The following is a 21827-nucleotide window of genomic DNA, read 5'->3' as shown; positions in this document are numbered from 1 at the left end:
ATACATTTGCTAACATTTCTGAAAACTTGTTTTTACTTTGTCATTATGGGCTATTGTGTGTAGATTGAGGGGATAAAAACTATTTAATCCAGTTTAGAATAAGGCTGTAACGTAACAAAATGTGGAAAAAGTCAAGGGGTCTGAATACTTTCTGAATGCAACGTAAGCCATTTTACAATTTGCACAAGGGGAACTATGTCCACAGAATTTTAAACGCTGAACTTAAGCTAATAGGACTGCACCCTTTTGATGTATACTATTTCCTCCGATCCCACTTCAAGAGGAGCATATTTGTAATATTGTACTTTATAAAATCAAACTAGCCACCACCATTACTGAGAGAAATAGTCAGAAAACTGGTCACACTGAGATTTACTGCATGTTAGGTAAGCTCACTCAAAGGGAACAAACGTAAACACTATACATAAGATCATGTACAGACAAAGATAGTGTAAAAGTACAATCACTGTAGTTTCATAACAGTGTATGAATGACCTTAAACCCAATGACTCTAGTAAGCTAAGACAAACATTGGAAATGGCTGCAGGTGGTTAGAACCATAGGACTCTAGACACTATACACAAGTGTGAAGGCATGATGCAAGATTTATGGGGGAAGAAAACTGGTCAATTCTACTCTCCTATAACTAAGGACCGAAAGAGGTAGCTAATTCAAGTTTTCTGCTGTATGAACCCTATCAGCTGGCAAATTTTATTGTATTGAGTTTATACACCCCATTACACTTATGAATTAAAACATTACTGGGTATGGGAGGCGTAATATCAGTGGTTGCTTGTGTCATGGCCACACAAGTGTTGACCAAAGTGACAGCATGAAGGCCTTACTACTTCAGGCATCTTGCCATAAGCTGCTGCAGTCACATGCATTTCCAGTGGATATGGTAAATAGATTGCTATACTATATACAAACATGCACAAAGCCCAGAAAAACACTAAATATTTTCACATTTGTTGAGTCAAGCTCTCTAAATCAATGGGGAGGTAAGGTAATTGACTGGTTGGATTATGTTTAGAACCTGATAAGAAAATGTATCTCAGTTATATTTGGCACTGAACATCCACAAATAATCGCATAATTGGTGAATTATAAACAAGTAAGGACTGGCTGGGGTTCTTTCTCTATTACAAAAAGGCAGCACACAAAATGTACACTCAAGATTATTTATGTTATTGTACAATCTGCATTTATAACAAATAATAATAAAAAAAGATTAAGATGTACAGTATTCGAATGATCAGGTCTGGTGTGGACCGATGACTCCGCCTGCCTAGTCTTCTTTAGGCCAACCAGAGCTCCAGTGATGGAAGAGGGGAGGGGCCAGGGCCTAGGAATGGCGCATACAGAAGTGATTGCATGTTCGTGTATGTCTGCATACGCTTTCGCACACATGTATGTTCCTATGTCTATGTGTTTATGTACACGTGCATACATGTACATCCCTATATCTGTGTGTGTGTGTGTGTGTGTGTGTACGCTTGAGTGTTGGCAGGCACCTGAATGAAAAAAGGAGGGAGGTGGTAGATGGGGTGAAAGGATGACTGAAAACAAAAGAGGGGGAAAAGGAGGAGAGTAGTAACATGGGTTCAGTTGGTGTAGATCTGGCCCTCTGGTGGCTGGGGGAGCTTCATGTTCTCCTTGCACATCATGAGTCGTCTGAGCTCCTGCAGGACCACACGGATGCTGTATGAGTTCTGCCACTTGGCCAGCGCAGACACTGCTCGTGTGTCAACCTGCAGGACAGGGAACAAGGAGAGAGAAACATTGTCACACCTCAATTACACTCTCACATCAATCAGGTTTTTAATGGGTGTAAAATGCAGATACAGTGCCTTTCGGAAAGTATTCAGACCCCTTGACTGTACCCACATTTTGTTACGTTACAGCCTTATTCTAAAATTGATTAAATAATTTATTTCCCCTCATCAATCTACACACAATACACCATAACGTTAAAGTGAAACCAGCATGAAATTTTTGCCAATGTATACTAAATAAAAAACAGAGCTACCTTATTTACATAAGTATTCAGAACCTTTGCTATGAGACTCGAAGTTGAGCTTAAGTGCATCCTGTTTCCATTGATCATCCTTGAGATGTTCCTACAACTTGATTGGAGTCCACCTGTGGTAAATTCAATTGATTGAAAATAAAAGAGAGCCGCACACTCTAGGAGCTCAGATGCAAAAATATTTAATATACCAACGTTTCGACAGGCAAGCTGTACCCTAATGAAGACAGCTTGCCTGTCGAAACGTTGGTATATTAAATATTTTTGCATCTGAGCTCCTAGAGTGTGCGGCTCTCTTTTATTTTCAAGTTTTCTACTCCGCTAGCCAGCACCTCGCCTAAATAGGTGTGCGTTTCTTTTTCTTCTAAATTCAATTGATTGGACATTATTTGGAAAGGCACACATCTGTCTATATAACGTCCCACTTGACAGTGCATGTCAGAGCAAAAACCAAGCCATGAGGTCGAAAAAAAATTGTCCGTAGAGCTCTGAGACAGGCTCTGTCAAGGCACAGATCTGGGGAAGGGTACAAAAAATAAATTAAATAAAAAAAATCGGCAGCATCGAAGGTCCCCAAGAACACAGTGGCCTCCATCATTCTTAAATGGAAGTTTGGAAGCACCAAGACTGTGCAATCAGGGGACAAGGGCCTTGGATCAGGAAGGTGATCAAAAACCCGATGGTCACTCTGACAGAGCTCCTCTGTGGAGATGGGAGAACCTTCTAGAAGAACAGCCATCTCTGCAGCAATCCATCAATCAGGCCTTTATGGTAGAGTGGCCAGATGGAAGCCACTCAGTAAAAGGCACATTACAGCCCGCCTGGAGTTTGCCAAAAGGCACCTAAAGACTCCCAGACCATGACAAACATGATTCTCTGGTCTGATGAAACCAAGATTCAACTCTTTGGCCAGAATGCCAAGCATCATGCCTGGATGAAAACCTTCCCTAAGGTGAAGAATAGTGATGGCAGTATCATGCTGTGGGGATGTTTTTCAGCGGCAGGGACTGGGAGACCAGTCAGGATTGAGGGAAATATGAACGGAGCAAAGTACAGAGACATCTTTGATGAAAGCCCCAGTCTGCTCTGGAGCGGGTTAAAGTTCACCTTCCAACAGGACAACGACCCTAAGCACACAGCCAAGACAATGCAGGAGTGGCTTCGGGACAAGTCTCTAAATGTCCGGAAGCCAGAGCACGTACTTGGCCCAGTCAGAGCCTGAACTTGATCGAATATCTCTGGAGAGACCTGAAAATAGCTGTGCAGCAACACTCCCCATGCAACCTGACAGAGCTTGAGAGCATCTGCAGAGAAGAATGGGAGAAACTCACCAAATATAGATGTGCCAAGCTTGTAGCGTCATACACAATAAGACAATGCTTTCAAAGGTGCTTCAACAAAGTACTGAGTAAAGAGTCTGAAAACTTAAGTAAATGTCATAGTTTATATATAAACAAACTCAGCAAAAAAAGAAACTGCCCTTTATCAGGACCCTGTCTTTCAAAGATAATTCGTAAAAATCCAAATAACTTCACAGATCTTCATTGTAAAGGGTTTAAAACACTGTTTCCCATGCTTGTTCAATGAACCATAAACAATTAATGAACATGCACCTGTGGAACGGTCGTTAAGACACTAACAGCTTACAGACGGTAGGCAATTAAGGTCACAGTTATGAAAACTTAGGACACCGCAGGCCATTCTACACCAAAAGAAGAATGCCCAGGTCCCTTCTCATCTGTGTGAACGTGCCTTAGGCATGCTGCAAGGAACATGAGGACTGCAGATGTGGCCAAGGCAATAATTTGCAATGTCCGTACTGTGAGACACATAAGAGAGCGCTACAGGGAGACAGGAGGGACAGCTGCTCGTCCTCGCAGGTGGCAGACCACGTGTTACAACATCACACCTGTGGGACAGGTACATGATGGCAACAACAACTGCCCGATGACACCAGGAATGCACAATCCCTCCATCAGTGTTCAGACTGTCCGCAATAGGCTGAGAGCGGCTGGACTGAGGGCCTGTATGCCTGTTGTAAGGCAGGTCCTCAACAGACATCACTGGCAACAACGTTGCCTATGGGCACAAACCACCGTCGCTGGACCAGACAGGACTGGCAAAAAGTGCTCTTCACTGACGAGTCACGGTTTTGTCTCACCAGGGGTGATGGTGGGATTTGCGTTTATCGTCGAAGGAATGAGCGTTTCACGAGACCTGTACTCTGGAGCGGATCGATTTGGAGGTGGAGGGTCCGTCATGGTCTGGGGCGTGTGTCACAGCATCATCGGACTGAGCTTGTTGTCATTGCAGGCAATCTCAACGTTGTGCGTTACAGGGAAGACATCCTCCTCCCTCATGTGGTACCCTTCCTGCAGGCTCATCCTGACATGACCCTGAAGCATGACAATGCCACCAGCCATACTGCTCTTCTGTGCGTGATTTCCTGCAAGACAGGAATGTCAGTGTTCTGCCATGGCCAGCGAAGAGTCCGGATCTCAATCCCATTGAGCATGTCTGGGACCTGTTGGATCGGAGGGTGATGGCTAGGGCCTTTCCCCCCAGAAATGTCCGGGACCTTGCAGGTGCCTTGGTGGAAGAGCGGGGTAACATCTCACAGCAAGAACTGGCAATTCTGGTGCAGTCCATGAGGAGGAGATGCACTGTAGAGGTCGACCGATTAAATCGGCATGGTCAATTAATTAGGGCCGATTTCAAGTTTTCATAACAATCGGTAAAAGGCATTTTTGGACGCCGATTATGGCCGATTACATTGCACTGCACGAGGAGACTGTGTGGCAGGCTGACCACCTGTTACGCGAGTGCAGCAAGGAGCCAAAGTAAGTTTCTAGCTAGCATTAAACTTATCTTATATAAAAACAATCAATCTTAACATAATCACTAGTTTACTACACATGGCTGATGATATTACTAGTTTAACTAGCTTGTCCTGCGTTGCAAATAATCAATGCGGTGCCTGTTAATTTATCATTGAATCACAGCCTACTTCGACAAAAGCACTGACGTTGCACCAATGTACCTAACCATAAACATCAATGCCTTTCTTAAAATCAATACACAAGTATATATTTTTTTAAACCTGCATATTTAGTTAAGAAATTCATGTTAGCAGGCAGTATTAACTAGGGAAATTGTGTCACTTCTCTTGCGTTCTGTGCAAGCAGAGTCAGGGTATAGGCAGCAGTTTGGGCCGCCTGGCTCGTTGCGAACTGTGTGAAGACCATTTATTCCTAACAAAGACTAATTAATTTGCCTGAATATTACATAATTATGACGTAACAATGAAGGTTGTGCAATGTAACAGCAATATTTAGACTTATGGATGCCACCCGTTCAATAAAATACAGAACGGTTCCGTATTTCACTGAAAGAATAAACGTTTTGTTTTCAAAATGATTGTTTCTGGATTTGACCATATTAATGACCTATGGCTCGTATTTCTGTGTGTTTATTATATTATAATTAATTCTATGATTTGATAGAGTAGTCTGACTGAGTGGTGGTAGGCAGCAGCAGGCTCGTAAGCATTCATTCAAACAGCACTTTCCTGCGTTTGCCAGCAGATCTTCGCAATTGAAGCACAGCTCTGTTTATGACTTAAAGCCTATCAACTCCCGAGATTAGGCTGGCAAAACTAATGCGCCTATAAGAACATCCAATAGTCAAAGGTATATGAAATACAAATGGTATAGAGAGAAAACGTCATAATTCCTATAATAACTACAAATCTAAAACCTCTTAACAGGGGAATATTGAAGACTCATGTTAAAAGGAACCACCAGCTTTCATATGTTCTTATGTTCTGAGCAAGGAACTTAAACGTTAGCTTTTTTTACATGGCACATATTGCACTTTTACTTTCTCCAACACTGTTTTTGCATTATTTAAACCAAATTGAACATGTTTCATAATTTATTTGAGACTAAATATATTTTATTTATGTATTATATTAAGTTAAAATCAAAGTGTTCATTCAGTTTTGTTGTAGTTGTCATTATTACAAATATATATATATAAAACATATTTTTATTTTTAAATTGGCAGATTAATCTGTATCTGCTTTTTTTGGTGCTCCAATAATCGGTATCGGCATTGAAAAATCATAGTCGGTCGACCTCTAACGCATTGCAGTACTTAATGCAGCTGGTGGCCACACCAGATACTGACTGTTACTTTTGATTTTGACCACCCTTTGTTCAGTGACACATTATTCCATTTCTGTTAGTCACATGTCTGTGGAACTTGTTCAGTTTACGTCTGTTGTTGAATCTTGAGATGTTCATAAAAATACTTACACATGTTAAGTCTGCTGGAAATAAACGCAGTTGACAGTGAGGACATTTCTTTTTTTTGCTGAGTTGATAAATTAGCAAACATTTCTAAAAACCTGTTTTTGCTTTGTCATTATGGGTTACTGTTTCTAGGTTGATAATGGGAAAAAACGATTTAATACATTTTAGAGTAAGGCTGTAACTTAAAATGTGGAAAAAGTCAAGGGGTCTGAATACTTTCCCAAAGGCACAGTAAGTCTACTTCAATGCAACCTATGGAATAGCCTATCCTGCAGAACCTACATTATATATGATCATGTATAACTATATTTAGTAAAGTTCAAGCAAAGTACTGTCGTCTGAAATAGCAATGGACTCTTATTGCATGTGACATTTCCTGTCTGTAATGTGACCTAAACTTAGTAGGCATTTGTATTTATTATGGATCCCCATTAGCAGCTGCCAAGGCAGCAGTTAATTATGTTGGACCCTAGGAAAAGTGAGGCAGATATAATTAAAAACATTACATTTCACAACACATTAAGTGTGCCCCCTCACGCCACTACTCTACTACCACATATCTACAACAAAACCCATGTGTATGTTATGTGTACCAGTCATCCAACTGCATGTTAGCTCTGCACTAAACTCCATCTTATTATAGCAGCCAGGGGCAATTTAAATCAGTCATTCACTTCAATTAACATAACCAAATCTTCAAACATATGTCAAAAAATATCTACAACACAAAGGAGATATTTTCCAACATCTTCCTTCATAAATTGAAACATTTTGCAGGATTTACAGCATTTTATTAAACAGCAAAAAAGGCCAGCCACACAGGTTTACTTACCACGCCATTGGAGTTGTGCACACCATTCAAGTTGATCTTTGTCACAAATCTGACAAACGGTGGTGCCTCTGGATATCTGGGACCACATTCAACCTTCAGACTGTACATCCTATTTTCATAGATTGTCTGAAAAATGACATACAAAACACATCAGTGATCATGGCAGGCCAGACAAAGGTTCCTGATAGCATGTTATACAGAACGTCTACATTAGGAAACAGTGGCCTTATCCAGGAACAAACTCTAGTCCCTACTCCGTAGAAGCTTGTGAAAAACTGAGAGGATTGGATAGATTTAGCATTATGGTTAAAACTCCACCTTGCTCTTTGATATTCTAGGTGGAATTTTTTCCATATTGCTTACATCTGTCCAAACCTCTCAGGTTGCCACAAGTGCCTAGTGTGGTCAGCACTTGGAGTTGTTTCTGGACAACGCCAGGGAACCAAACTTGGTGGAAGCCTGTGGATCAGAGTAGCCTACTCACCCTAGGAGGGCCAATGATCATCCCTCTCCATCTTGTCAAGGTCATGTCCTCATCATCTTCCAATCCCCAGCTCACTGTCCCATCCCCCACACCTTTCTGACCTTCTTCCAGCTCTTCAAGCAGCCGGAAGTTACGAGGAACCTTAACGCCTGTTAGTGTGAGAGTCAAGCACAGAAAACAGAAAGGATTGAAAGACAAAACAAAAACAGTACACATCCCGATTAGGTTCAATATACACTGAGAATACCAAACATTAGGTACACCTTCCTAATATTGCGTTGCACCCCGCCCCTTTTTTCTCAGAACAGCCTCAATTCTTTGGGGCATGGACTCTACAAACTGTCGAAAGCATTAAACAGGCATATTGGTGAGCCTGGCACCTACTACCATACCCGTTCAAAAGCTCTGAAACATTTTGACTTGCCATTCACCGTCAACGGCACACATACACAATCCATGTCTCAATTATATCAAGGCTAAACATTTTTTAATCCTTCTTTAAATCGGTCTCCTCCCCTTCATCAATAAAAGATAGCTTCCACCTGGATTCACCTGGTCAGTCTCAAATCAAATCAAATTTTATTTGTCACATACACATGGTTAGCAGATGTTAATGCGAGTGTAGCGAAATGCTTGTGCTTCTAGTTCCGACAATGCAGTAATAACCAACAAGTAATCTACCTAGACAATATCCAACAACTACTACCTTATACACACCAAGTGTAAAGGGATAAAGAAATGTACATAAGATATATGAATGAGTGAATGGTACAGAACGGCATAGGCAAGATGGTCAGTAGATGGTATAGAGTACAGTATATACATATGAGATGAGTAATGTAGGGTAGTAAACATAGTGGCATAGTTTATAAAGTGACTAGTGATACATGTATTACATAAAGATGGCAAGAATGCAGTAGATGATATAGAGTACAGTTATATACATATCATATGAGATGAGTAATGTAGGGTATGTAAACATTATATTAAAGTGGCTTTGTTTAAGTGGCTAGTGGTACATTTTTACATAATTTCCATCACTTCCCATTATTAAAGTGGCTGGAGTTGAGTCAGTATGTTGGCAGCGGCCTGCTAAATGTTAGTGGTGGCTGTTTAACAGTCTGATGGCTGGAGATAGAAGCTGTTTTTCAGTCTCTGGTCCTGCTTTGATGCACCTGTACTGACCTCGCCTTCTGGATATGATAGCGGGGTGAACAGGCAGTGGTTTGGGTGGTTGTTGTCCTTGATGATCTTTCGTTGCTGTGGGTACGACATCGTCAATGCACTTTCTAATGAACTCGCTCACCGAATCAGCATATTCGTCAATGTTGTTTGTTGGAGGCGCAATGCGGAACATATTCCAATCCGCGTGATCGAAGCAGTCTTGAGCGTGGAATCAGATTGGTCGGACCAGCGTTGAACAGACCCTGAGCGCGGAGCTTGTTGTTTTTAGTTTCTGTTTGTATGCTGGAAGCACACAAATGGAGTCGTGGTCAGCTTTTCCGAAAGGAGGGCGGGGGAGGGCCTTATATGCGTCGCGGAAGTTAGTATAACAATGATCCAGGTTTTACCAGCCCTGGTAGCACAATCGATATGCTGATAGAATTTAGGGAGTTTGTTTTTAGATTAGCCTTGTTAAAATCCACAGCTACGATGAATGCAGCCTCAGGGTATGTGGTTTCAGTTTACACAAGAGTCAGATAAAGTTCGTTCAGGGCATCGATGTGTCTGCTTGGGGGGAATATATATGGCTGTGATTTAATCGAAGAGAATTCCCTTGGTAGATAATGCGGTCGACATTTGATTGTGAGGAGTTCTAGATCAGGTGAACAGAATGACTTGAGTTCCTGTATGTTGTTATGATCACACCACGTCTCGTTAATCATAAGGCATCACCCCCGCCCCTCTCCTTACCAGAAAGATGTATGTTTCTGTGCGCGATTGCGTGAAGAAACCAGCTGGCTGCACCGACTCCGTTAGCGTCTCTTGAGTTAGCCATGTTTCCGTGAAGCAGAGCACGTTGCAATCCCTGATGTCTCTCTGGAATGTTACCCGTGCTCGGATTTCATCAACCTTATTGTCAAGAGACTGGACATTGGCGAGTAGTATGCTAGGGAGTGGAGCGCGATGTGCCCGTCTCCGAAGCCTGACCAGGAGACRGCTACGTTTGCCCCTTTTACYGCGTCGCATAGGGTCGCCGGCRGGGATCAGATCCATTGTATTGGGTGGAAGGCAAAACACTGGATCCGTTTCGGGAAAGTCATATTCCTGGTTGGAACGATGGTGAGTTGACGTTAATCTTATATTCAGTAGTTCCTCCCGACTGTATGTAATGAAACCTAAGATTACCTGGGGTACCAATGTAAGGAATAACACATAAAAAACAAAATACTGCATATTTTTCAAGGAACGCGAAGCGAGGCGGCCATCTCGGTCAGCGCCGGATGCCTATGGTGTCTATGGTGTTCTTAATGTTTTGTATACTCAATGCATTTGTCAGTTACCCACCAAGGCAAGCTTTTCGATTCTTCTATAGTGCCCTTTGAACTGTTATTGCAGCACTTGCCAGGTTTTGTCTGGTTTTTGTTGATTGCAAGCCATACAAGACGAGCGATAGGCTAACTTTGACTGCAAAACAGGTCTAGTGGGTCAGACCACCTCAAGCTGTACCAAAACAGTTCACCTGTGCCTAGTTGCCACTGACATTGGTAACGTCATCTGTCAATCACACCTGTACCTGGTCCATTGACCAAGTGTCTGGTAGTAGCCAATATGAGGCTGCTATGCAGATTCTGCTTCCTACTAGTCAAGTCCCTTTAAGCAGCTCCAGAGAACAGCTGTTTTTCATAACCACCTGAACTACACTCAACAGCTGTCCATAAACCTGTAGATAGGCCTACAGAAGTTAGTAAGAATTTTGCATTAGACAAGTTATGAATATAGTAGTGATGGGATGATTGATACCGGCACTCCAATGCAGTTTTCAAAGCACTACTGATCCGACAACGTACCGATGCTCGTTCCAAAGTAACAGTATGACGTGATCAATGACGTCCTTAGCTTTGTTTGATCACATGGTTTTTCAAACCTTGTGTTGCAAACTGTGACATCCCACGCATTTAAAGCTGCTTTCAAACATCGACCACTACGGGACACCGTACTTACAATGTTCGGATTTTTTCATGTAGCATCACCTGAACAGTAGTTCAACAGGTGGAGTCGGGGTCCAGAACACTCAGATGACAGGGAATGGGGTTGAAACCCGGTGGAGGCATATTATTCTGTGGATCTTTTTATGTGACCACACATTCTGCACATTTCTGTTTAAACAATTAGTTGTATTGAGTAAAGTATAAGCTTCTGTCTTAAGCAGGGGTTGGAACTGGTCCAGTTCCAAAGTGATCTATACTGTCCAGGAAAAGAACAGTTATTTTAAAAGCATGGGAACCGGTTAATAACTAGAGACGCACAATATAAAAATCGGTAAGCATATCGGAATCAGGCGATATTAGCTAAAAATGCCAACATCGGCCCAAAGTCAAGTTCAACGCTGATGTCAAAAACCGATGTCAAAGCTGACGTGCATACCTATATTTATTTTTATTTTTTTATTTCACCTTTATTTAACCAGGTAGGCTAGTTGAACAAGTTCTCATTTGCAACTGCGACCTGGCCAAGATAAAGCATAGCAGTGTGAACAGACAACACAGAGTTACACATGGAGTAAACAATAAACAAGTCAATAACATGGTAGAAAAAAAGAGAATCTATATACAATGTGTGCAAAAGGCATGAGGTAGGCAATAAATCGAATAATTACAATTTAGCAGATTAACACTGGAGTGATAAATCATCAGATGATCATGTGCTAAGAAGAAGAGATACTGGTGTGCAAAAGAGCAGAAAAGTAAATAAATAAAAGCAGTATGGGGGGTGAGGTAGGTAAATTCGGTGGGTAGTTTACAGATGGCTATGTACAGCTGCAGCGATCGGTTAGCTGCTCGGATAGCAGATTTTTAAAGTTGTTGAGGAGATAAAAGTCTCCAACTTCAGAGATTTTTGCATTCGTTCCAGTCGCAGGCAGGCAGAGAACTGGAAGGAAAGGCGTCCAAATGAGGTTTGGCTTTAGGGATGATCAGTGAGATACACCTGCTGGAGCGCGTGCTGCGGGTGGGTGTAGCCATCGTGACCAGTGAACTGAGATAGGCGGCACTTTACCTAGCATAGCCTTGTAGATGACCTGGAGCCAGTGGGTCTGACGACGAACATGTAGCGAGGGCCAGCCGACTAGGCATACAGGTCGCAGTGGGGGTCGTATAAGGTGCTTTAGTAACAAAACGAATGGCACTGTGATAAACTCATCCAGTTTGCTGAGTAGAGTGTTGGAAGCTATTTGTAGATGACATCGCGAGTCGAGGATCGTAGGATAGTCAGTTTTACTAGGGTAAGTTTGGCGGCGTGAGTGAAGGAGGCTTTGTTGCGGAATAGAAAGCCGATTCTTGATTTGATTTTGGATTGGAGATGTTTGATATGAGTCTGGAAGGAGAGTTTGCAGTCTAGCCAGACACCTAGGTACTTATAGATGTCCACATATTCTAGGTCGGAACCGTCCAGGGTGGTGATGCTAGTCGGGCGTGCGGGTGCAGGAGCGACGGTTGAAAAGCATGCATTTGGTTTTACTAGCGTTTTAAGAGCAGTTGGAGGCCACGGAAGGAGTGTTGTATGGCATTGAAGTCGTGTTGGAGTTTAGATAGCACAGTGTCCAAGGAAGGGCCGGAAAGTTATAGAATGGTGTCGTCTGCGTAGAGGTGGATCAGGGAATCGCCCGCAGCAAGAGCAACATCATTGATGTATACAGAGAAAAGAGTCGGCCCGAGAATTGAACCCTTGGTACCCCCATAGAGACTGCCGAGGACCGGACAACATGCCCTCCGATTTGACACACTGAACTCTGTCTGCAAAGTAGTTGGTGAACCAGGCAAGCAGTCATTAGAAAAACCGAGGCTACTGAGTCTGCCGATAAGAATATGGTGATTGACAGAGTCGAAAGCCTTGGCCAGGTCGATGAAGACGGCTGCACAGTAATGTTTTTATCGATGGCGTTATGATATCGTTTAGTACCTTGAGCGTGGCTGAGGTGCACCCGTGACCGGCTCGGAAACCGGATTGCACAGCGGAGAGGTACGGTGGATTCGAGATGGTCAGTGATCTGTTTGTGACTTGGCTTTCGAAGACCTTAGATAGGCAGGGCAGGATGGATATAGGTCTGTAACAGTTTTGGGTCCAGGGTGGTCTCCCCCTTTGAAGAGGGGGATGACCGCGGCAGCTTCCAATCCTTGGGATCTCAGATGATACGAAGGAGGGTTGAACAGGCTGGTAATAGGGGGTGCGACAATGGCGGCGGACAGTTTCCAGAAATAGGGGTCCAGATTGTCAAGCCCAGCTGATTTGTATGGGTCCAGGTTTTCAGCTCTTTCAGAACATCTGCTATCTGGATTTGGGTAAAGGAGAAGCTGGGGAGGCTTGGGCGAGTAGCAGCGGGGGGGGGGCGGGGCTGTTGGCCAAGGTTGGAGTCGCCAGGAGGAAGGCATGGCCAGCCATTGAGAAATGCTTGTTGAAGTCTTCGATTATCACGATTTATCGGGGGTGACTGAGTTACCTAGCCTCAGTGCAGTGGGCAGCTGGGAGGAGGTGCTCTTGTTCTCCATGGACTTTCCAGTATCCCAGAACTTTTTGGAGTTAGAGCTACAGGATGCAAATTTCTGCTTGAAAAAGCTGGCCTTTGCTTTCCTGACTGACTGCGTGTATTGGTTCCTGACTTCCCTGAACAGTTGCATATCGCGGGGCGCTCTTCGATGCTTTGCAGTTCGCCACAGGATGTTTTTGGTGCTGGTCGAGGGCAGTCAGGTCTGGAGTGAACCAAGGCTATATCTGTTCTTGGTTCTGCATTTTTTGAACGGAGCATGCTTGTCTAATATGGTGAGGAAGTAACTTTTAAAGAATGACCAGGCATCCTCAACTGACGGGATGAGTCAATATCCTTCCAGGGTACCCGGGCCAGGTCGATTAGAAAGGCCTGCTCGCAGAAGTGTTAGGGAGCGTTGACAGTGATGAGGGGTGGTCGTTTGACCGCGGACCCGTGGCGGATACAGGCAATGAGGCAGTGATCGCTGAGATCTTGATTGAAGACAGCAAGAGGTGTATTTGGAGGGCAGTTGGTCAGGATAATGTTCTATTAGGGGCCCATGTTTACGGATTTAGGTTTGTACCTGGTGGGTTCCTTGATGATTTGTGTGAGATTAAGGGCATCAAGCTTGGATTGTAGGACTGCCGGGGTGTTAAGCATATCCCAGTTTAGGTCACCTAACAGAACAAACTCTGAAGCTAGATGGGGAGCGATCAATTCACAGATGGTGTCCAGGGCACAGCTGGGAGCTGAGGGGGTCGGTAGCAGGGCAACAGTGAGAGACTTATTTTGGAGAGATTAATTTTTAAAATTAGAAGTTCGAACTGTTTGGGCATAGACCTGGAAGTATGACAGAACTTTGCAGGCTATCTCTGCAGTAGATTGCAACTCTCCCCCTTTGGCGTTCTATCTTGACGGAAAGTGTTATAGTTGGTATGGAAATCCCAGAATTTTTGGTGGCTTCCTAAGCCAGGATTCGGACACGCAAGGACATCAGGGTTGCAGAGTGTGCTAAAGCGGTGAGTAAGGCAAACTTAGGGAGAGGCTTCTGATGTTGACATGCATGAGGCAAGGCTTTTTCGATCACAGAAGTCAACAAATGGGGTGACTGGGACATGCAGGGCCTGGGTTTACCTCCATCACCCGAGGAACAGAGGAGTAGTAGGATGAGGGTGCGGCTAAAGGCTATCAAAACTGGTCGCCTAGAGCGTTGGGGACAAAGAATAAAAGGAGCAGATTTATGGCGTGGTAGAATAGATTCTGGGCATAATGTGCAGACAGGGTATGGTGGGGCGCGGGTACAGCGGAGGCAAGCCCAGGCACTGGGTGATGATAAGAGAGGTTGTATCTCTGACATGCTGGTCTCAATGGGTGAGGTCACCGCATGTGTGGGGGGTGGGACAAAGGAGGTGTCAGAGGTACGGAGAGTGGAACTACAGGGTCCATTGCAAACCAAAACAATGATAATGATAACTAGCCTGAACAACAGTATGCAAGGCATATTATATTTGAGAGAGACATACAATAGGCATAAAGTGATTGCAGGTCTTGATTGGGAAGAGCTAGCTAAAACAACAGGTAAGATAACAGCAGCAATAACAGGGTGCTAGTCTAACACAGCAACAACAGGTAAAATGGCGACGACTGGCAGAGAGGGTCGGTTAACTACACACAGATCCTGAGTTAAAGCACAGAGCCGACAGATAAAACACAAATAAACAGAATGGAGTACCGTGAATTAATGGACAGTCAAGCAGGCATCAGCTATGTAGCCAAGTGATCATAGTGTCCAGGGGGCAGCCGTAGATGGAGCAGGGAGGCCTCCACTAAGCTAGCACGCGGCGTTTAAAGTTAGTAGCCCGGGGGTGGTCTGCTCAGACGGAGGGGTCTGCTCAGACGTGGTCGTGTCGACAGAGAATCCAAGCCGGATGGCGAAAGAGAGGTTGTGAATTGTAGAATTGTGTTTGCTAACTGGTGCTAGCTTCGTGGCAGTGGCGCTAGCTGCGCTAGCTGCGAGCTAGCTGTGAGGATCAGAAGTAGTGGCTCAGGGATTCGGCAGGAATCCGGCGTTGTTGCGAGAGACAGTCCGATGCTGGTAATTGGTGAGTAATATCCAGGCTAATACAGGGCTGGTGTCTGTGCAGAAGGTAAAAGCTACTAGCAGCGGCAAATAAACGGCTAAATTAGCTTGTAGCTGGTTTAGACCAGTTGTGATGGATTGGCAGGGCTCTGTGTCGGCAAAAAAGGTCCAGTCCAATTGGCAAAAGAGGTATTGTAGCCCAAGAATTCGCTGGTAGACCTCTTCGGCTAGCCGGCAGATGGGCCTAGCTCGAGGCTAGCTCAAGGCTAACTGGTGCTTGCTTCGGGACAGAGGTGTTAGCCAGTAGTAGCCACTGGTTGCAGCTAGCTAGCTGTGATGATACGGTGTAATTGTCCAGAGCTTGCGTCAGGAATCCGGTTGATGTGGTAGAGAAAAAGCAGTCCTATATGCTCTGGGTTGATATCCGCGCTTGCAGACTGGCAGGTATTGGCCGAGCTGAAGCTGGCTGTGTCCGAGTGAGGGTGAAGACCGCAGCAGTGGCTAACTGACTACTAGCTAGTAGCTAGTTATCTGGCTAGCTTCTGATTGGGGTTACGGTTCTAAAGTATAAAAAATAGCAGGTCCGTACCACATTGGGTGAGGCGGAATGTAGGAATGTATATTCAGTTCCTAGATGGAAAGTGAAATTAAAATATATACGAAATGTATACGAAAAATACGAGGACTATTTACACGGGACAAGACAAGACAAAACACGTCCGACTGCTACGCCATCTTGGATTACATTATAACGTAGGTAGATGACGTACCGACGCCAAGAAAAATACAGCGCTCCATTTTCAACACAGAATTCCTAACCTAGCTCACAATGTCTGCTGTGTGGATCTATTTTGAGGTTCCAAAGGAAGATACCAGAGGGGAGAAAGTGAAGTCTTTCAATACCACAAACCTAATTACTCATTTGAAAGTGCATCACCCCCAGACGTTCAGCGACTACTTAGAACAAAAGCAGAAAAAAAACTAGGCGCACACTTCCAACAACTAAACAAGTTCAAGTCAAGAAGTCATTTGAAAGAGTAAGAAATTTTCAGAGAGACAACTCAGGCGAAATCCATTAAAAACGCCAAGAAAATGGAATTCATTGCCCTTAACAATCAACCGTTATCTGTTGTGGATGATGTTGGCTTTCGCCAACTGGTCAAGCCCCGGTACACACTACCAAGTAGGCACTATTTTCAGATGTTACCCTACCGGAGTTACACAGTATTGTTGAAACGCACATCCACGAGCTACTTGCTATGGGCGTCACTGCTATTAGCTTCCCGATTGACATTTGGACCAGCAATGTCAGCCCAATGAGCATGCTGAGTCTGTCAGCACAGTGGGTCGACAAGGATTCCGTACTGAGGAAAGTTATATTTCATGCTCAAGAATGTGCTGCAATTTCAATGGCATTTGAGAACATGTTTGATACAAACACACTCCTAGATCCATTCAAACAACTGACTCGAGAAATAATCTCATCAACTGCGTCTGCAGCAGACGTGATACCCTTGGTCATGGCATTGAAACGCCTGCTCAACAAAACTGGCGACACAGACCGTGGGGTTAAAACTTGCAAAGGTACTCTACTAGAGGTTGTGAACAAGCGATTCGGTGGCATTCTCTCTGAGCCTCTTTAATGTGTCACCACCATGCTCGATGCTAGGTACAAGGACTGATACTTCGATGCAGACAAGAAAGTGTCCTTTAACAAATTACAAAAACACGATTTCTTGTGTTTCAACATTTTGTAGCCAATTTATTTTCTACTTACCTAAAATTGTCCACTAAATGCATAGGCTTAGAAGTTCACTGTAGGACTTTAAAATAAAAAATATATAAAGAAGTTAGAGATGCTTAGGCCTAGCCCCGTAGAGAGCGATATGCCGGCTGCATGCTATGACACCGACATGCATTTCTTATAAAGGCGTACAGAAGGAGGCTAATTCGTTAATTTTCTATACAGATAAGCATTATATTGTTCAATTCTAGGAGTAACTTTGGTAGGCCTAAAACATTCTTCGTCATCTCAAGTTCAAATGTTGTAGTCAGTTGGAACGCCACTGGCACTGCCTTGGGCTCCCGAGTGGCACAGCGTTCTAAGGCACAGCATCTCAGTGCTAGAGGCGTCACTACAGACACGAATCCAGGCTGTATCACAACCGTCCGTGATTGGGAGTCCCATAGGGGGCCACACAATTGGCCCAGCGTCGTCCAGGTTTGGCCGGTGTGTGAATGAAGGAAGATAACGATGTGCTCTGAGATGCACTGAGTGATAGCACAGTAATGCGCACTTAAGGTATGGGCTCTACGGGCATTTAAAGCGCACTTCCGGGTTTTCCGATCACGAGTAAATCTGATTACAAGTATCAAGTATGAAGAAACGGACACGTTTACGAATGAGTATGACGAGATCGACACACCCCTAGTGATTCAGAAATAAGGGAGAGATTTTTAATTAGAAGAATGGATTATCCTTTTCAATGCAAATTAAAGATACTATAGTTATCACGTTTCACATTGGATTTATTAACTACAAAAAGTTAAGACGTGTTTTCATTGAATTCTGGTGCCACTCTGCAAAAAGTTACATGGGGAAATAATTTGTTTCAACTCCCGATCTTAAGCATGCTAAATAATGACCAAAATTACATTTTTGACAGCAAAAAAAGGGGGGTTCACAGCTAAAAATTGGAAGCATGATAAAGGTGCGAACCTGCAATGGTAACTCAGTGTAGGCTATGAAGACTCGCAACTAACCGCTGCACATGGCGATTTGACGAATAGTGGAAAAAACGTATATATAAAACATCAAACGCTGATTTTCATTACTGACCAGCAGCTGTCACTAATGTGCATTGTGTTAAAAGCTCAGAGTAATTAACATTTTCAGCACAATTTGGTGAAAGCCCCAAAGACTTCAGAAAGCTTCAGTTTCCCATCACTAGAGTATACCACAGGGGAAACAGTATATCAATGGGATTGATTAGTGGGTTACTCGTGGCTCCTTGCTGAACTGTATCCACTAAGTTTAGTCATTGTTATATTATTGGGTGCAGAGGTGAGCAATAACTCAGGGCAGATTTAGTGGGTAGACCCATTGACACGGAGGTTCTCGAAATGTTCTGCTAAATTCCTAGTCATAGCTATCTGGTAATGTGGCATTTAACTTCCATTTTACAAATTACAGCATTTCTGCTTATATTGTTTTTGGTAATAAAAACGGATTGTTAGTGTATAATTAAGCTAATCAGATACGTGTAACATTTATAGAGACCACTCAGCATCAATTACCCCACTATCACTACCCAACCAAAGTTAGTAAACCAAAGTTAGTAAAACCCTTGACTATTTTGGGTTCATAATTGATTATTAACTAGGCGTGTGTGTATATATATATATATATATATATATATATATATATATATATATATATAATATATATAGCTAGCTAATTCAATTTGTAACGTTACTGGCCCGTAAAGCAATCCGAAGAAATATGTGGGTAGACAATTCTTACTAACGTTTGCTAGCCATTTCAGTTCTTAGGCCAAAACGGGTCTGGCCTAAATTCTGATGAGTGAGCTAACGTTTGCTAGCTGATTGATGCCATCATAGTTAAATAGAAAGCCTATTTCTACATACAATGTAATATAGCCATATTTCCAACATAACTTAAGATAGGTAGCTAACTACTACAAGTCAATGTGACTGACAAGTTAGCTAAAATTACCTCACGAAATCACTGACAAATCGTGTCGTTCAGGCTAACGCGTACTGAAACCGTTCATATATAGTTAGTCAACTACCTCAAGACAACTCAGCCAGCTCGACCTACTCCTGCGACTAGCGAATAATGAGCTAGCTTGTAGCTTTCTTACTAATGACGTTCTGGATGTGGAAGCTAATGTGAGCAGTTAACTAGTTTGCAACACGAATTAGAGTGGTTAGCAAACGTTAGCTAGTTACAGGCTAAAAACAACGCCTGATGAATGACGCGGCAATTGATCAGTCGACACAGGTTGGCGAGTTATTTTGCCATGTTAAATGAGTTAGATTTAGCGTTAAATGTATGGGTAACTATGTATGGATAGGTTCCAACGGAATTTGACATGTCCTGTTAGTTTCAATTCACTATGGAAATTACAAGACAAAAAAACCTTGTCAGCTGGCAGATACCAGGTGTTAGCTTGCTAATTTCGCTAGCTATTAGCTATGTATAGCAATGTTTTGAAAAAAGAAGCAATACTTGAGCATTTCTGTAAGATATATTGCAACATGGAACGCTTGTACACTTCATCAACAAACGTTTATTGACTGTTACATGGAATAAGTAATGTGGTAGTTGTTTATTTATCTGAATAATTTACCTGATCCGGCGGCGACCGCCATCTTGTCGCTTAGTAGCGGGAGCGCACACGTAACCATGGTTGGTTAAAGGGGAGCGGAGAGATGGGAACGCGCTTGCTCGAGATTTACCCACCCCCAATACTAACGCAACGAAAGAGGCGTTTTTTAAATTTTATTTACAGACAATGGTAGTTCATTTGACAATGGCATATATTTCAAAAAAGAATAAGCTAATAGCAGAGGAAGAGGTGAAGCGAGAGAGATAACTGTATTTTCCAGCAGGTAGCGTTTTTTCGTATTTTTTCGCTCACCAAGCAAGGAGTTTTTGTATAGAGCCCCACAGTGGAGGTATCATAATACTATAAAACCTAGAGGTCAAACAAGGAAATGGTTCCAATCGTTTCTCTACCATAATTTTTTCCCACAGGGACTTTTAGAAACACTTCAAATAAGGGCTGTGTTTCATGTAGGCTTATCCTGGTGTGACGTTTTGATAACCAGGTAAATCTCTTTTGGACAAGGTGACTTTTATCAATATATTCATCTCTATTTACTTGCAGATTTGAAAATTCTACTTAGCATCAAAGTAGACATCATGCAAGACTACAAATCCCTGCACGCCATCTCTAGCTGACGCCTTTGTTAACAGGTATTGTGTCAATTTACAATTTTTTCCCATCAAACGTATGAATTACTACATTTAGCTAACAGATAGTTAATCTAGAGATCCTTACCTTTGCATCGATTCGGCAGTCTCGTCCAGATCATCATGGCATTTGTAGTTCTTTATGATAACCACGTTAGCAGCTAATTGGCGTTGTATTTTATTGAGGGGGGTAAATACAGGTGAATATATTGATAAGTGACCTTGTCCTAGAGAGATTCACACGGTTATCAAAACATCACGCAATTGTAAGCCTACACAAAACGCAGCCCTTATTTTAAGTGTTTCTAAAATCCTCTCTGGGAAAAATTATGAATGGTGGAAACATGATTGGAACCTCTTCCTGTTTTGACTGCTAGGTATTATAACTCATACTGTGGTACTCTATGGAGGTCAATAGCTAGGTTTCCATCCAATTGGCAACAGGTTTTCATGCAAATATTCTAAAATATGCATAAAGAAAATGTGCATTTTCCCAACAGTGGTATGTTTATCCACCAAACAATTTTTTTGGGGGGATAAAAAGCAGTGCGTGATGACGTAGTGCACACAAAGTTTTCATGTACTGAATAAAAATCGAATGTTCAATGTTTTGTCACAAAAAAATGTTGCGTTACAAAGCAAACGTGCCTCTAGCCAACGTTTCACTGTATATAGATGTTTCTATTGTGTTATTGACTGTACGTTTGTTTATTCCATGTGTAACTCTGTGTTGTTCGTGTCGCACTGCTTTGCTCTATCTTGGCCAGGTCGCAGTTGTAAATGATAACTTGTTCAACTGGCCTACCTGGTTAAATAAAGGTTAAATAAAAATAAATAGCTCGCAGGTAGGCTCTGCTGGTAGTTTAGTCTACAACACATGAGATTATGCATAAGAGTTAGAATATGTTTATTTGTCAAACGGCAGTAAAGCATCGATCATGTCACCAGAATAAGAACCTCAACATTTTATTGGAAAGGAGCATCAAGCTCATACCGTGCATTTTCACAACTTAATCTGTAGCCTAATAAACTGCATAGTTTCCCAATATTTGCGTATAAAGCAGTTTCCGCCATTTCTCGCATATTTGATTTTAGCGACGTCAAACAAATGTTGGCATTTATAAAATTGTACCAAAACTTCCTGTTTCCATCAGATGTCCTGATATATATATTTTTTTTATACCATATTACTTTACTTGCATAAAAACTGAGGATGGAAACATGGTTAATGAGAGTAGAATTTGGTTAACAAAGAAATCTAATGGCGTATTTGATCTAATAGGAGTTTCGTAATGCTTCGGTTGTTAAATGTACCAATATAAGAATGCCACGTGACAATATGGCAACTTGAGAGGAAAAAATAAAAACACTACTGGAATTGTGCCTGTTATCACACTCGTATCT

General features: G+C 42.7%; 2 protein-coding genes across 4 annotated transcripts in view; one reads left to right on the top strand and one right to left on the bottom strand.

The window, feature by feature from the left end:
* Positions 1-355: 355 nt before the first annotated feature.
* On the bottom strand, positions 356-20603 carry LOC111976476 (ubiquitin-conjugating enzyme E2 variant 1). 2 transcript variants are annotated; one of them, XM_024005321.2, is made up of 4 exons: positions 20512-20603; positions 7659-7807; positions 7175-7300; positions 356-1751 (listed from the first exon to the last, which is right to left on the bottom strand). In XM_024005321.2, exons 1-4 carry the CDS (start codon positions 20546-20548, stop codon positions 1605-1607), a joined length of 459 nt encoding a protein of 152 aa, XP_023861089.1. In that variant the 5' UTR covers positions 20549-20603; the 3' UTR covers positions 356-1604. The 2 variants fall into 2 exon arrangements, with proteins under 2 accessions (XP_023861089.1, XP_023861088.1); XM_024005320.2 differs by lacking the exon at positions 20512-20603 and adding an exon at positions 19798-19915.
* The window catches only part of LOC111976471 (kelch-like protein 12), a 59883-nt gene continuing 57945 nt past the window's right edge, over positions 19890-21827 (top strand). The window contains exons 1-2 of one of the 2 annotated variants that reach the window (XM_070447960.1): positions 19890-20059; positions 20338-20426. The gene's annotated coding sequence lies outside the window, so the exon portion shown is untranslated. The remainder of the gene's footprint in view (positions 20060-20337; positions 20427-21827) is intronic. The other variant, XM_024005311.2, reaches the window with a different exon arrangement.

This window comes from Salvelinus sp. IW2-2015, linkage group LG17 (assembly GCF_002910315.2).
Source record: "Salvelinus sp. IW2-2015 linkage group LG17, ASM291031v2, whole genome shotgun sequence".
In the NCBI taxonomy this organism is placed as follows: Eukaryota; Metazoa; Chordata; class Actinopteri; order Salmoniformes; family Salmonidae; genus Salvelinus; species Salvelinus sp. IW2-2015.
The sequence above is the reverse complement of the archived record's forward strand: the minus strand, read 5'-3'. Positions and strand labels throughout refer to the sequence as shown.

Bases quoted from the DNA above. Each gene is read 5' to 3' on its own strand.
- LOC111976476 (XM_024005320.2), bottom strand. From the start codon at position 19,855: ATGGTTACGTGTGCGCTCCCGCTACTAAGCGACAAGATGGCGGTCGCC. The intron at 7,808-19,797 runs GTAAATTATTCA...TCACACTAACAG, and splicing joins GGCGGTCGCCGCCGGATCAG to GCGTTAAGGTTCCTCGTAAC. The intron at 1,752-7,174 runs GTAAGTAAACCT...CCTGTCCTGCAG, and splicing joins TGCACAACTCCAATGGCGTG to GTTGACACACGAGCAGTGTC.